General features: G+C 45.9%; 1 protein-coding gene across 1 annotated transcript in view; it reads right to left on the minus strand.

The window, feature by feature from the left end:
* Positions 1 to 5653: 5653 nt before the first annotated feature.
* Positions 5654 to 12723, minus strand: part of LOC119441510 (2-Hydroxyacid oxidase 1-like) — a 175671-nt gene continuing 168601 nt past the window's right edge. The window contains 1 exon segment of the mRNA XM_037706129.2: positions 5654 to 5921. Within this exon segment, the coding sequence (XP_037562057.2) occupies positions 5854 to 5921 (68 nt within the window). The 3' untranslated portion in view covers positions 5654 to 5853.

The following is a 12723-nucleotide window of genomic DNA, read 5'->3' on the forward strand; positions in this document are numbered from 1 at the left end:
ACACTCACTCGCACTCACCTCCACTCACACTCACTCACTCGCACTCACCTCCACTCACACTCACTGGCACTCACTCGCACTCGCACTCACCTGCACTCACACTCACTGGCACTCACTCGCACTCACCTCCACTCACACTCACTCACTCGCACTCACCTGCACTGTCACTCACTGTCACACACTCACACTCGCGCTCACCTGCACTAACACTCACTGACACTCACTCGCACTGACCTGCACTCACACTCACTGACACTCACTCGCACTCACCTCCACTCACACTCACTCACTCGCACTCACCTCCACTCACACTCACTGGCACTCACTCGCACTCGCACTCACCTGCACTCACACTCACTGGCACTCACTCGCACTCACCTCCACTCACACTCACTCACTCGCACTCACCTGCACTGTCACTCACTGTCACACACTCACACTCGCGCTCACCTGCACTAACACTCACTGACACTCACTCGCACTCACCTCCACTCACTCACTCGCACTCACCTCCACTCACACTCACTGGCACTCACTCGCACTCGCACTCACCTGCACTCACACTCACTGGCACACACTCACACTCGCGCTCACCTGCACTAACACTCACTGACACTCACTCGCACTCCCCTCCACTCACACTCACTCACTCGCACTCACCTCCACTCACACTCACTGGCACTCACTCGCACTCGCACTCACCTGCACTCACACTCACTGGCACTCACTCGCACTCACCTCCACTCACACTCACTCACTCGCACTCACCTGCACTGTCACTCACTGTCACACACTCACACTCGCGCTCACCTGCACTAACACTCACTGACACTCACTCGCACTCGCACTGACCTGCACTCACACTCACTGGCACTCACTTCCACTCACACTCACTGGCGCTCACTCGCACTCGCACGTTTGAAATGAGTGCGAGTGAGTGTGAGTGAGTGCGCCGACCTATGGTAGCAAGTGTACGAAAGAAACACGGCTATCTCTCAACTAGCCCCACTGCATATGAAAAAAAAAATAACGGTGCGCAACGTAGGGGGGGGGGGGGGCGGCACTCGGACTTATACTTGATTGAAAACATGTGTCAGAAACGGGAGTTTTGGACATGATTTTGCAGACACTTTCAGCTTAGAGGTGTATCACAGGTTTCTCCAGATTGAATTTAAAAGAATAAACAGGAGGCTACGTCACAGCTGAAACGTTGCTTGTGTACAGTTTATCCGACAACAAATTTCACCGAACAAGAGAAAATGGCAGCGTAAAGCACGCAGGTAGAAAAGAGAAGTGTCAGATGAGAATAAGGAAAAAAGAAAAGTTTGCAGTATGCACACATGTGGAGTGGCGGAGCTTCTAATAATGAAAAATGCCTAAAACAGAGGTGCAAGAGCACGTGTTGGTCACGCGTTGTTACCACTGGAGGCATAGGGTTCCGAGTCTCAAAGTCGAGTGCACGGCTAATATAGACGGTAAGCGCGCCTGCGGTACTCGCGAAGTCGCGCTTACATAAACGTGTCAGTAGGGTGCGGCATTTCGTCGTGCACCACAGGACACCGCACGGACCATTTTTTTCAGGCCCGGGCCAGGCCCGTGCCCGGAAGTGCCATGCGTTTACCAACCTAGCCCGGTCCGGTGACTTCAAGGCAGGCCAGTACCCAACCCGGGCCCGAAGGATGCGGACGCGGCGCAACCCGGCCCTGCCCGGTTTGGTTCGACCTATCAGCTATTGAGCCTAAACGAAGCATAGTCAAGTTCTCAGTTGTTATGCGATTATGCGATTTGCAAACACACATATACAATGTAAACAGAGGCAAAGATGGAGGGAACAAGGTGGAAACTTCCACCGAGACGGGCTCAACGCTTGCCTACTCTTTAGGAAAGAGGATATAAAAGAATAAGCTGAATATTACTTAGAAGAAAGAGATTTCACTGCATCATGTTTCCTGCAGGAATTGCTGCGTTAAAGAATAAGCAGGTACAAGACACAAAAAATTACATCGTCTGCTAACCATTATCGTGCGTTAAAGTGTTATATGAACGACCATACTACACTTTCCAAATTGTTGTGCGGAAATATATGGCGAATGCATAGGCGAACATTTCCGTAATTCACCATCAGCCATTTCAACAAACTTGTGAATCTGCAAGTCAAAGTGATGTAACTCGAGCCAACAAACTAGACGCAAATGTAAATTTAGATACGATGATATAATGACTTTCAGGAATACCACAATACACTGCTATTAGAAGCTTTCATTGAATCGAGGTCAGTGGCAACCAATCAGATTGTCACGCGGAACGTGCCATCTTTATTGATTTATTTGGCTTCTTCTCAACGGCTTCAGTTTTTGAATCGACGATTTAGTCATCCGTGTTTCGTAATAAGAGTAATAGGAGCAAATTCGGACTCTTTCTTACTCATGTACTGTATGTAACTGTACGTATGCCTACTTATTTCATTGGCTTGCCGCGTCAGATTGGCTGACAGTGCTGCCTGTGATAGTTGCGGCAGCGAGGATACAATCGAACACATCCCCTGGAATTGTCTCGCTTCAGGTCGCAGAGACAGTCGTTGGTGACGGCGTTGGCACGCCTCGACGACCGGTGGCTTTCTGAGCAGACGATCTTAGAGTGCCGGCTGATGATTTCTTCACGCCAGAAGGCGACGGAGGTGCTGCTGAAGTTACTCTGGTCAAGGCCCTCCATACACGCTTTCGTGGTGGTGGCGCGTGGATGGAGGGGCTTTAGTCAAGCGACCTGTATGAACGACTGTGACACTCCTGCGTTCCTTTGTGTGTTTGCGTATTTTTTTCATCTCCATCTCTTTCTATGTGTGTGCACTGTTTTTTATCCTTTTGTCTTCCCTTATCCGCTACCCAATGCAGGGTAGCAAACTGGATATATATCTTCCGGTTAACTTCCCTGCCTTTCGCATCTCATTTATCCCTCTCTCGCTCTCTCTATGGTTATTTCATAGTGTATGTTAAAACGACGATGACATTTGTATTTCGTCGAAGAAATTTAAAGCTTGAACAGGTTGGCCGATTATGAAGTCTGTATAACGTGTCACAATTTCTACGTAGCATAAGCTCCTACGAAGAAAGTACTATAGGCAAGGTGGGAGGAGGAGGAAACAACTTTATTTTGTTAATTTGGCTTAGTGAGGGTTGGCTACCAGGTGATGCCTTGCAGCCACCTCCTCGGCTCTTTTGATGGCCCGAAGTAGAACCTCCAGGTTCGGGTTCATAAGTATCGCTTCCCACGCTTCAGGCAAGGGAGCGGCCAGGAGATCTGGTGGGGGGTGGGAAAGTGGGCTGGTGCCAGAGAAAGTGCAGTCTAGCGCGGCTCCTCTAATCGCGAGCTTCACAAGGAAAGAAGACGACACAGTGGCACGGGGTGCGCGCGCCAAGTGCTTCAAATAACTGGCTGGCTTTGGAACGAGGGATGCGTGCGTGCGACCATGGCCTGTCTGTGTAATAATAAATAAGGCAGTAAAGAAAAAGTTGGCCCAGGCAGCCGGGTTTAGAGCCCATCGCTGCCGAGGTCGACATCAGAGGTTCGTTTCCCACATCGGTCTCGCATTATTTTATTTTTATTAAAGCGAAGCAAGACAGGAACCTACCTACCTACCGCCAATTGCCAAGAATGAGGAAAAGAATGCTTCGCATTAAGACACAGGTAAGGGCAGATAAACAGATTTGCGTGCCTAACGTAGGCAGTTCGCGTGTATTGGGTTGAAGCTACTGATTGATGGCAAGTGTAACGTCAGAGGCTTATGAAAGTCCTTATTTCTCTGCAGGGAACCTAATGTAAAGCGCGACAACCAGAATAGCGGGTGCAAGAGACACAGGAAGTAGTCTAGCACCATGGGTTTGGTGATATGATACATTAGGCTTTCTACAACATCAACGTCGTTGCTCATTGCCTTAATGAAAAAAAAAATTCTTAAGGTGCTTTAATTGACCTAATGAAAGGAGTAAAACATTTTTCATAAGCGTCGAAGGCGCTCCTCCTTTGCATTCAAGTGAAGCGCGCTTACGTTGGCTATCTTATTACTGACAATTTCAATTTTGCTGGTGCGCGGCTCTTTCGCGTGTCGTGCAGTACCCTGTGGCCAACGCCTGAAATACATCGAATGCCCATAGTTAGTTGAGATAAATTCGTTTTAAAACAATCACATAGGTCCTATTGACCAATCAAGGCACATCACTAGTCAGGAGCACTAAAGCGATCGGATGTAGAATTCATCCCCGCGTGAGCGCGTTAGCTCATTCATTAGGTCTTTCATTTGCCGGTAACGACGAACAGTGGTCTTTAATTTACATTGAGTGCATGGAACGCAATTCCCCATTCCACTTGTCGAACGCAATGTTTTTCTCGCCGTAATGTGTCCCTAAATTTTGAAGGTATGGCACGTCTACTATGGGTACTCAGTTTCTGGACATCCTGAAAAGCGTTCAAAATAGTGTTTTTCGAACATGTTCTAAAACAACGCCTACGAAACTAACCAGAATTACGCAACTACAGATCAATTACCTGCAGGAGTGGACGTCATTTGCACGAAAATTCAAATCAATTCATTCATTAATTAAAGCATTACACTAATTAACTTTTAGTAACGAACTTACGACACACGTTTATATAGGAAAGTTGAAGGAAATCGTCATAACAGCCTAGTTCCGTGTTTATACGATTCAAAACTGCGAAGTAGACCAAAATAATAGGCGCCAAATTATTCGTTCAGTTAACCTGATTACGCACGCTGAACCGCGAGGCGCGGCTCGCGGGGTGCCGTAAAATAAAGCTTTGATGCCCCATACCGCGCGATAAGGAATTTCGTCTCACCCCTGGTGCTGAAGTGACTATGCGTTGGATCGGAAGCAGCGCGAAACGCCAATCGGCACCAGATCCGTGAAAGAGGAATGCACGATGGCAACTTCAACGTCATTTTTCGCCACCCTTCTACGTAACGTAGGGGTTGGACTGCCAGCTGCGCCTCGCGGTGCTGCGAGAGTAATCAGGTAAATTGAACGAATAATTTGACGCCAATTATTTTGATCTACATGGCCATTTTGAAATGTGGAAGCACGGAATTCGACTTTTACAACGTTTCCCTTCAACTTTCTTTAATTAAGCGTGCGCCGTAAAGCTCGTTTGTTAAAAGTTAGTCAATATAATTAATTTCTTAGTGAATGGATTGCTTTAGTTTTTCTTGCAAAGGATGACCTCCTGCGCAGATGATTCATCTGTAGTAACGTAATTCGGGTAAATTTCGTACGGTAAAAGAAAAGTGTTGAATATAAAAAGAAAAAAAAAACAATGTTCATGTAGCATTAGAAGGGCAGGTAGGTGAATACAGCAAATAGGGCTAGCTGGTCTGCCATTCTGGGATCCTGAGTAGCGCTAAAGAGACAAGGAGATATATAAGCGCCACGTGTTATAGTTATTATGTCTGGCGATCTTTGTCTTCTCAGCGCTAATTAGGATCTCAGTATGCGAGTGAGATGCAAACTTCAGCAGTGGGAACTTCTGGAAACTACTAAGTGTGCGTCATGAAATAAATATCTAAATTAATATACCACAGTACAAGGACTTATTAGCTGGAATAATTTATTGCGCATCAAAATAAACTATTACAACGGTATACCTTTTTCAGACTCAGAATTATTTTCGCTGAGAAGTTGAAACGCCGCGCTATAAATGCGTGGAAATAAGGGGGATTAGCGACACGACAGTGCGCTATGTCGGGCCTTTAGTTTCTTTTCCCGTTGATAATGCGCAGTATTTCATGTTTCTTGCGTAAGCTATTTGGCATTTCGTAGTAGGGTTCGCACTACCAGAAGCCTTTTATAGAAGGCCATAGCGTTCCTGGCGAATCAAGTTATGTGGCCGAAGAGTGTCCACGGATGAGTGACCTGCAACGACAAAATAAGAAGTCAGGGTGCATCAATAAACGCTGATTGATGTTGCAGAACACAAAACAATAAAAATTGGACAGTTACGCAGCTGGTGTGAATCACGTTCTTTTGCAGTGCCACGAGAACGACAGGAACCACTACTCGCGAGAGGAACATGTCAAAGTCGAGCTACCGGTGGCAGTCAATAAAACTTAGAGAAGCGCGTGCCGCTTATGATTTAAGTATATCAAAGATGACATCTTGTTTCCATTTTATTTTCTTCTAGATGGGCTCAGGCTTAGCCTAGGTATCACTATACGATTCCACCATCCGTCATACACACTGGAATTCCAAACTATCAATGAAAGGAAAAGCTCGGAATTTAAGCATGCAAATTGCTGCTGGGTTGCTCCCCTACAATGGGGCAGGACGAAGGGGGACATAAAAGAACAAAGGCGTGTGTTGGAAAGCAAGGTGCGTGCACAGACGACAAGCGTTCACCGTGTATGGAAAAAGTGTTGCGAAGTTTGATTGCCATACGCGGGCTCTATAGCTTTCTGTGAGGGTGATTTTCTAGAGCTGTTGTCCTACTGTATTCTTTTCCCCTTCATGTAATAAACACCTCAAATGAGGAAGCCTTGCATATAGCTGAGCTGGCATGTTCAGCTTCCATGAAACAACTTTTTTCGAGACCTGGGGTGCTATGCAGGATGCGCCGAGTTTCTCGTTCGCACGAGGTTTACCCGAGTTTACTCGATGGCAGTCAGTAAACGGAGATAGCAAGGAACGCGCAAGAACTGTAGGCAAAAAGAAATGTCAAAATAAAGCCGCGTATGACAACATGAGCGCACCCTGCGCGGCACAGTGCTTCTGCGCTTCAAGCACAGAAGACTGGGCAACAAAACGCGCCAGCGCCGCGTATTGTTATCAACGTACTATCGCAATTTCGGAATACCGTCACTGTCCCGCTTTCTATCTGCACACTTGCCGTGAGCAGCTTGTCCCGCCTTTCTCGAGCGCGTCAAGGGCGTGCCTCCTCTTTCGGGCATTATCTTTCTATACTCCGTCGAATGCGAACAGGGCACATGCGGTGCGTTCTTGCACCTACACTTTCCCTCAATCGAATACGTTAAAATACAACAAAAAATAACAAGCATTTACTTTCTTAAGGTATCTGTTTTTAGTTTTGAATGCTATAAATTTGTGATGACAAACGGAGATCGAGCGCATTATTAAACTGGGAACTTTTTGCCGCGAGTGGTGACAGTGAGGCGAAAGCTTACAATCGGATACAGGGTCGCACGCACGAGGCAGCTCGTACGGTGAGCGGTCGACCATTATTCATTGTGACGAATTGGCCGCATACAACTCTATCCCAAATTTAGTGGATGCTGACGGGGCGAGCCTTAGTCTGCATTGGGAGACAGTCAACTATAGCGTGAACTTTGTGGGCCCCATCACGGGCGTTCACACTCAATAAATAGAAAGTTATTGTCAAAAAGCCGGCAGATCCCACGCCCTGTGGGCATCGATGTTATGCGAAGCAGTGTGCTCCCCGGGGAGCCTACCAAGTTACCGAAACGATCATGAGAGCACCAAGACGTAGGCGGCTGCTTAATGACCTACAGAACACGCATGTCATCGCAATCATGCCATGAGTTCCTCAAGAGTCCCTTTAGCTAGGCCTAAGAGACATTAAGGCGAAATCCTTAGTCATGCCCATGACTATGACTTCGACCATAAACCTTTTAGCCTTTTCCTTTACTTAGTACCCACGTCAGAACCCATTTCAGTGGGTTCTGGGCATTAACGTTTTCTCGCTGAGTCATTGTCATTCTTGCTGAGTCATGCTCTTGACTATGACTTCTACCATCTTTTAGTGTTTCCTTCACTTAGTACTCACGTCAGAGCCTATTCCAGCGGGTTTTGAGTGTTAATCTTTTTCGCTGAGCCATGGGCATTTTTGCTGAGCCATGCTCATGCTCATGACTATAAACTTCTACCATCATCCTTTAGTGTTTACTTTGCTTAGTGCCCACTTCGGAATCCATTCAAGTGGCTTTTCTGTGTTAATTAGTTTGATGAGTCATTGTCATTTTTACTGAGACATGCTCATAACTATGACTTCTCCCGTCGTCCTTTAGTGTTTCCATCTCGTAGTACCCACGTCCGAACCCATTTCAGTCATTTTTGATTGTTAATCTTTTTTCGATGAGTCATTGGGATTTTTGGTGAGTCATGCTCATGACTATGACTGCCACCATCATTCTTTAGTGTTTCCTTCATTTGTGCCCACGTCCGAACCCATTCCAGTGGTTTTTGAGTGTTAATCTTTTTTCGTTGAGTCATTGTCATTTTTGCTGAGTCATGCTCATGTCTATGACTTCTACTATCATCCTTTAGTGTTTCCTTCACTTAGTACCCACGTCCGAACCCATTTCTGTAGTTTTTGAGTGATGATTTTTTGCTGAGTCATTGTCATTTTAGGCGGCTGTTTCATGAGCTACATGACACTCATATTATGACATTCATGTTGTGACCTATCATTTATGTTCGTCATACACTCTTGTCATACTATGCCAATTCTGGTAAATACCAAATTAACGAAACGACCATGAGAGCACCAAGACGTAGGCAGCTGTTTCATGACCTACATGACACACATGTCATGATATTCATGTCATGACCTATCAGTTATGTTCGTCATACACTCTTGTCATACTATGCCAGTTTTGGTAAATACCAAGTTAACTAAACGACCATGAGAGCTCCAAAATTTGGAGGACGCTTAAGCTGCGCCTTTAAGAGTAGAACGCGATAGCGTTATCGGAACCCGTTCGCATCGCATCATTTGCATAGGGCAAGTAGGCTTCATTCATTGCAACACTGCACGTGGGAAAGCCAGCTTACAAAGACCAAGCTTACACCGATCCCTTTAAAGTGAGCTTCACTTTTAAACTGAAATGCATTGCTGGAAAGAAGTTTTTCCAGGGGCAATATAAGTGGTCTTATATTAAAATGTGAAGGCCCTAGCACCTTTTTTTATTATTTTATGAATTGCTTGCTATTGCCCCGACAGGCGCAGGTCTGGTAGAAATGCTGGAAAAGGGGTTTGTGTTTGTGTTTCCTCGTAGCAGAATTTGGTTTTCTCGTACATTAAAAGTACAATCGAACGCCGATTGCTAAACAATCCGACGGCGAATCCCACGTCGAATGGTAAAGTCGTACTTTACCATTTTTCTGACGGATTTCAACTTGAGACATTCAATTTTTGTTCACGCAAACCTTGCACCACGTGGAGGGTCTGCGCGGTCGATGTGGTTAAATTATTTTCTCCGCCATCCTCGATCACATGCCGGTTGCCGACGCTGGATTTTCTGCGACACGGGGCCCTAAACTATATCGCGTTAAAACGTAGGCGGCTAGATAGATTCTGTCAAAGTGGCAAATGTTCGCGAAGAAATGCTTCGTATTTAAAAGTGAAGTGACACCTCGTCAGCGGTGGGTACAGGGTAACAGCACCGCTGCTAGAGTCCCACCTAAGATGGATGTGGTAGCAGTCAACGCCCACGTGCGCTGCAAAGACCCTTTCTTGCGTTTGTTATAAGCCACGGATCGCTCGGGGCTACCAAATATAAAGAATTTTTCCTGCGGTTGTTAGAAGCCATCGCTCGGCGCTAGCCAGTATGAAGGTGCATCACAAAGTAAAAGAAAATAAAGTGTAGTTTTCTGGCCCTTGTATGAGTGCTCTGCGGCATTCCTGAGTGCTTACACGGTAAGCGCCTGGCAAACCACTTCTTCGCTAGGCGACGCTCACTTCGTCTCGCAGCCTTACTTTAGCGCGAGCGACGAGCGATCTGTTGAAAGCCCAGTGTGAAAACCAGGCACACAACAATCTGCGCTCGAAAATGCTAGCGCAAGCACGTAGCGAGCCGCAGCAATTCAATCCAGAGGAAAGAGAAGGAGTAATGAGCGACGTGTTGAAAGCCCAGTGCGAAAACTAAGCGCACACAAATCTGTGCTCGAAAATGCTAGCGCAAGCACGTAGCGAGCTGCGCCAATCCAATCCAGAGGAAAGAAGTGGAGGGGTAGCGTCCCCTCGTGGTATACCGCGCAACGTATTAAACTACAAATTAGTCTAATACACATTCAATGTACGTCTTGTAAACTTTAAAATGCTTATAACCCACGTTAATGTGACTAATATTATTGCACTAAAGGCATTTATTTTATAACTTGCTTGTGCCTGTAATGCACTCGGTTGAACGACAAACAAGTGAAAGTAGGCACGACCATGCACCAACGGTAAGATTACGTGAGCCCCAGTTTCTCGATCTCCCGTATGGCAACGCCCAAGAGACGATAGCCACCCGGAGTGAACCTAGATAAGCCAATGAAACTGGAGGTGTGCCGACAGACAAACTTTGTCTTGTTACCCTTAGTTCTTTCATCTTGGGGCGTCGCCAGAGCTCGTGAAGATCTCGAGTTTCGCCAAACTCAGCGCATCCTGCACAGCACCCCAGGTCACGACGAGCTCCTGCGGCATGGCACTGCTCTTTCCGGTGCTGCCCTACGAGCTTCTCACAGCAATTCTTCTTCCTTTTCCTCGTTCTTCACATATTATTCCGATATTGGCCGATTTGGTTCATTAATCATTTCCGTTCTTATTTATCGTTTTGTTCCGTTCGCTAGATGCAAGCGTAGTTGCCTCTTTGGCGTCTTGGTCGCCTTCGCGTCATTTCGCCGATGCATCGCACAACACCACGGACACTGCGCACCACATGATACTGTGCACAACATGACAAACCTATAACTTTAAGGATATCAAGTGAAGCGTCTACTATCTCCAATGTCTACTCTACCTACCCAATAACACCATCTGCTAGTTATAATTCAATCATTGTACATGACACTTTTTCATGTGATATCCATGACGCTATAGTGTACAAAAAACGAGAACGTACAACCGAGCATATCACTAAAGATCACTAACAAATGGGCGTAATCAGTTAGCATTGGTAACAAAAGAAACACTCATGTAGCTTTTTGATTGATACCAACAACGACGTGCACGAATGAAGACTGCCATTGCCATAATGAACAAAGCCATTTATGATCCCTAGTGATTCAATCTTATCATCTCCGAGCTATTACAGGTGAATCATCGTTTGTATAACTTTTCATTGGATATCCATGACGCTAGGCTATATGAACGTACGAGATTATCGAATTGAGTGTATCACTAGCGAGTTCTAATAACCGGGTGTAATCAGGCAGCAGCAATAACCAAAGACATACTCATTTATTGACTTTTTGATTTATAGAAATGACGACTTCCACCAATGAAAGCTACCACTGCACCAGTAAAATAAATGATTCATCATGACTCTTGACTTAATCATACCAATTCCCAGTAAATATAGTTGAATCACTCGTTTTATGACAATTCATTTGATATCCGTGACATTATCGTGTGTAAAACTGGGAAAACTTCACATTGTATATTAGTAGTAATGATAACCAGTGAATACAGTGGTATTAGTTTGATGTAATGTGTAGTTGTTTAGTTAGTTGCTCAATAACTCACACTGTGATTACCGGTTGCTTTTTATGACAACGTGCTCGATTGGAGGCTACTGATAACCTATGGTATGATGGTATGAAGAACTTTATTGAGTCCTGAAGGTCAACCCTGGGTTGACGCGGGCCGCTCCCACGTTGGAGCTGTCAGGCCGAGCCCTTCAGCCACATCGCGGGCCTTCTGGACTGCCCGTAATTGGTCAGAGACCGATAACCTAGTAAAAATTATTTCTGTTAACAAGTGACCAAAACCGACCAGAACCTAGTGATAATTGAATCGCTCGAAGATGCGTCGGTTGAGAGCCACGACCACATCAGGCGTGCGTCATTCCCTCTCTTAACAATTTCATGTGGGCATTTTATCGCAATGTTTTACTCGAATTGGCGTCTCCTGTCTGCGTCGCTCTCGAAAAAGAAAATAATAAAAGCCTGTCTAAACGTTGTCATTAGTGACATGGGAGGAAGGCGACTGGTTTTTCATCTTGCTCTTTTATTCGGAACGAAGGGTTTCAACTCCTAACATTTTCACAAATTTTTGCTCTCCTCGGAATGCGAGGTTCAGAAGGTCGCTCCGCTTGGATTGAAGCCGCTGGCGCTGAATATAATATACTGGCTTTTGAATTAATTTGAGCGGGAAAACATGGTAGTATGCATAAGTGCCGTTGCAAAGACTCTCTCAGAAGTGCATCTATATGGGATTCGCACAGTTGCGCAAAGGTCTGCGATTTCGTTTCAAGCGTTGCCGTGTAGGCACTCCTACTACTGCTGATAACAATATATAGATGTCGATAATCATAGTGGTTAATTGGAAAGGAAAAAAGGCGCTCCTAGCGCGCGAAGGAACTACGCCAGTTTCTGGCGAGGGGAAAAAAACTCGCCTGGCGCCGTAACACAGTGGGTGCTTTACGTAATTTTGAAGCAAGACGATTGCATAATGCAAGCTTGCATAATGCTTTGAAAGTCAGCTTTTTATAGTTTGAGAATTGAAGCGACAAAATGACGTATTTGTTTTCATAGGACACCCGGTGAAGCCGCAGGACAATCCGATCGGACACAAAAGCTGAACGAGGCATGGAAAGAAGAGGGGGGGGGGGGGGGCAGGTTGCTTTTTTTTTTTTTCGTAACCTGCACCCGACTTCTATAAGGTTGACCCAGCCTCTTGCACGCCTATCGCTTGCAGCAAAACCGCTGACTCCCCGTCGACCAGCCGGCCGCTCGTCTTCAACGCGCGGTGGTTATC

The sequence above is a fragment of the Dermacentor silvarum genome, chromosome 2 (genome assembly GCF_013339745.2).
Source record: "Dermacentor silvarum isolate Dsil-2018 chromosome 2, BIME_Dsil_1.4, whole genome shotgun sequence".
Classification (NCBI taxonomy): Eukaryota; Metazoa; Arthropoda; class Arachnida; order Ixodida; family Ixodidae; genus Dermacentor; species Dermacentor silvarum.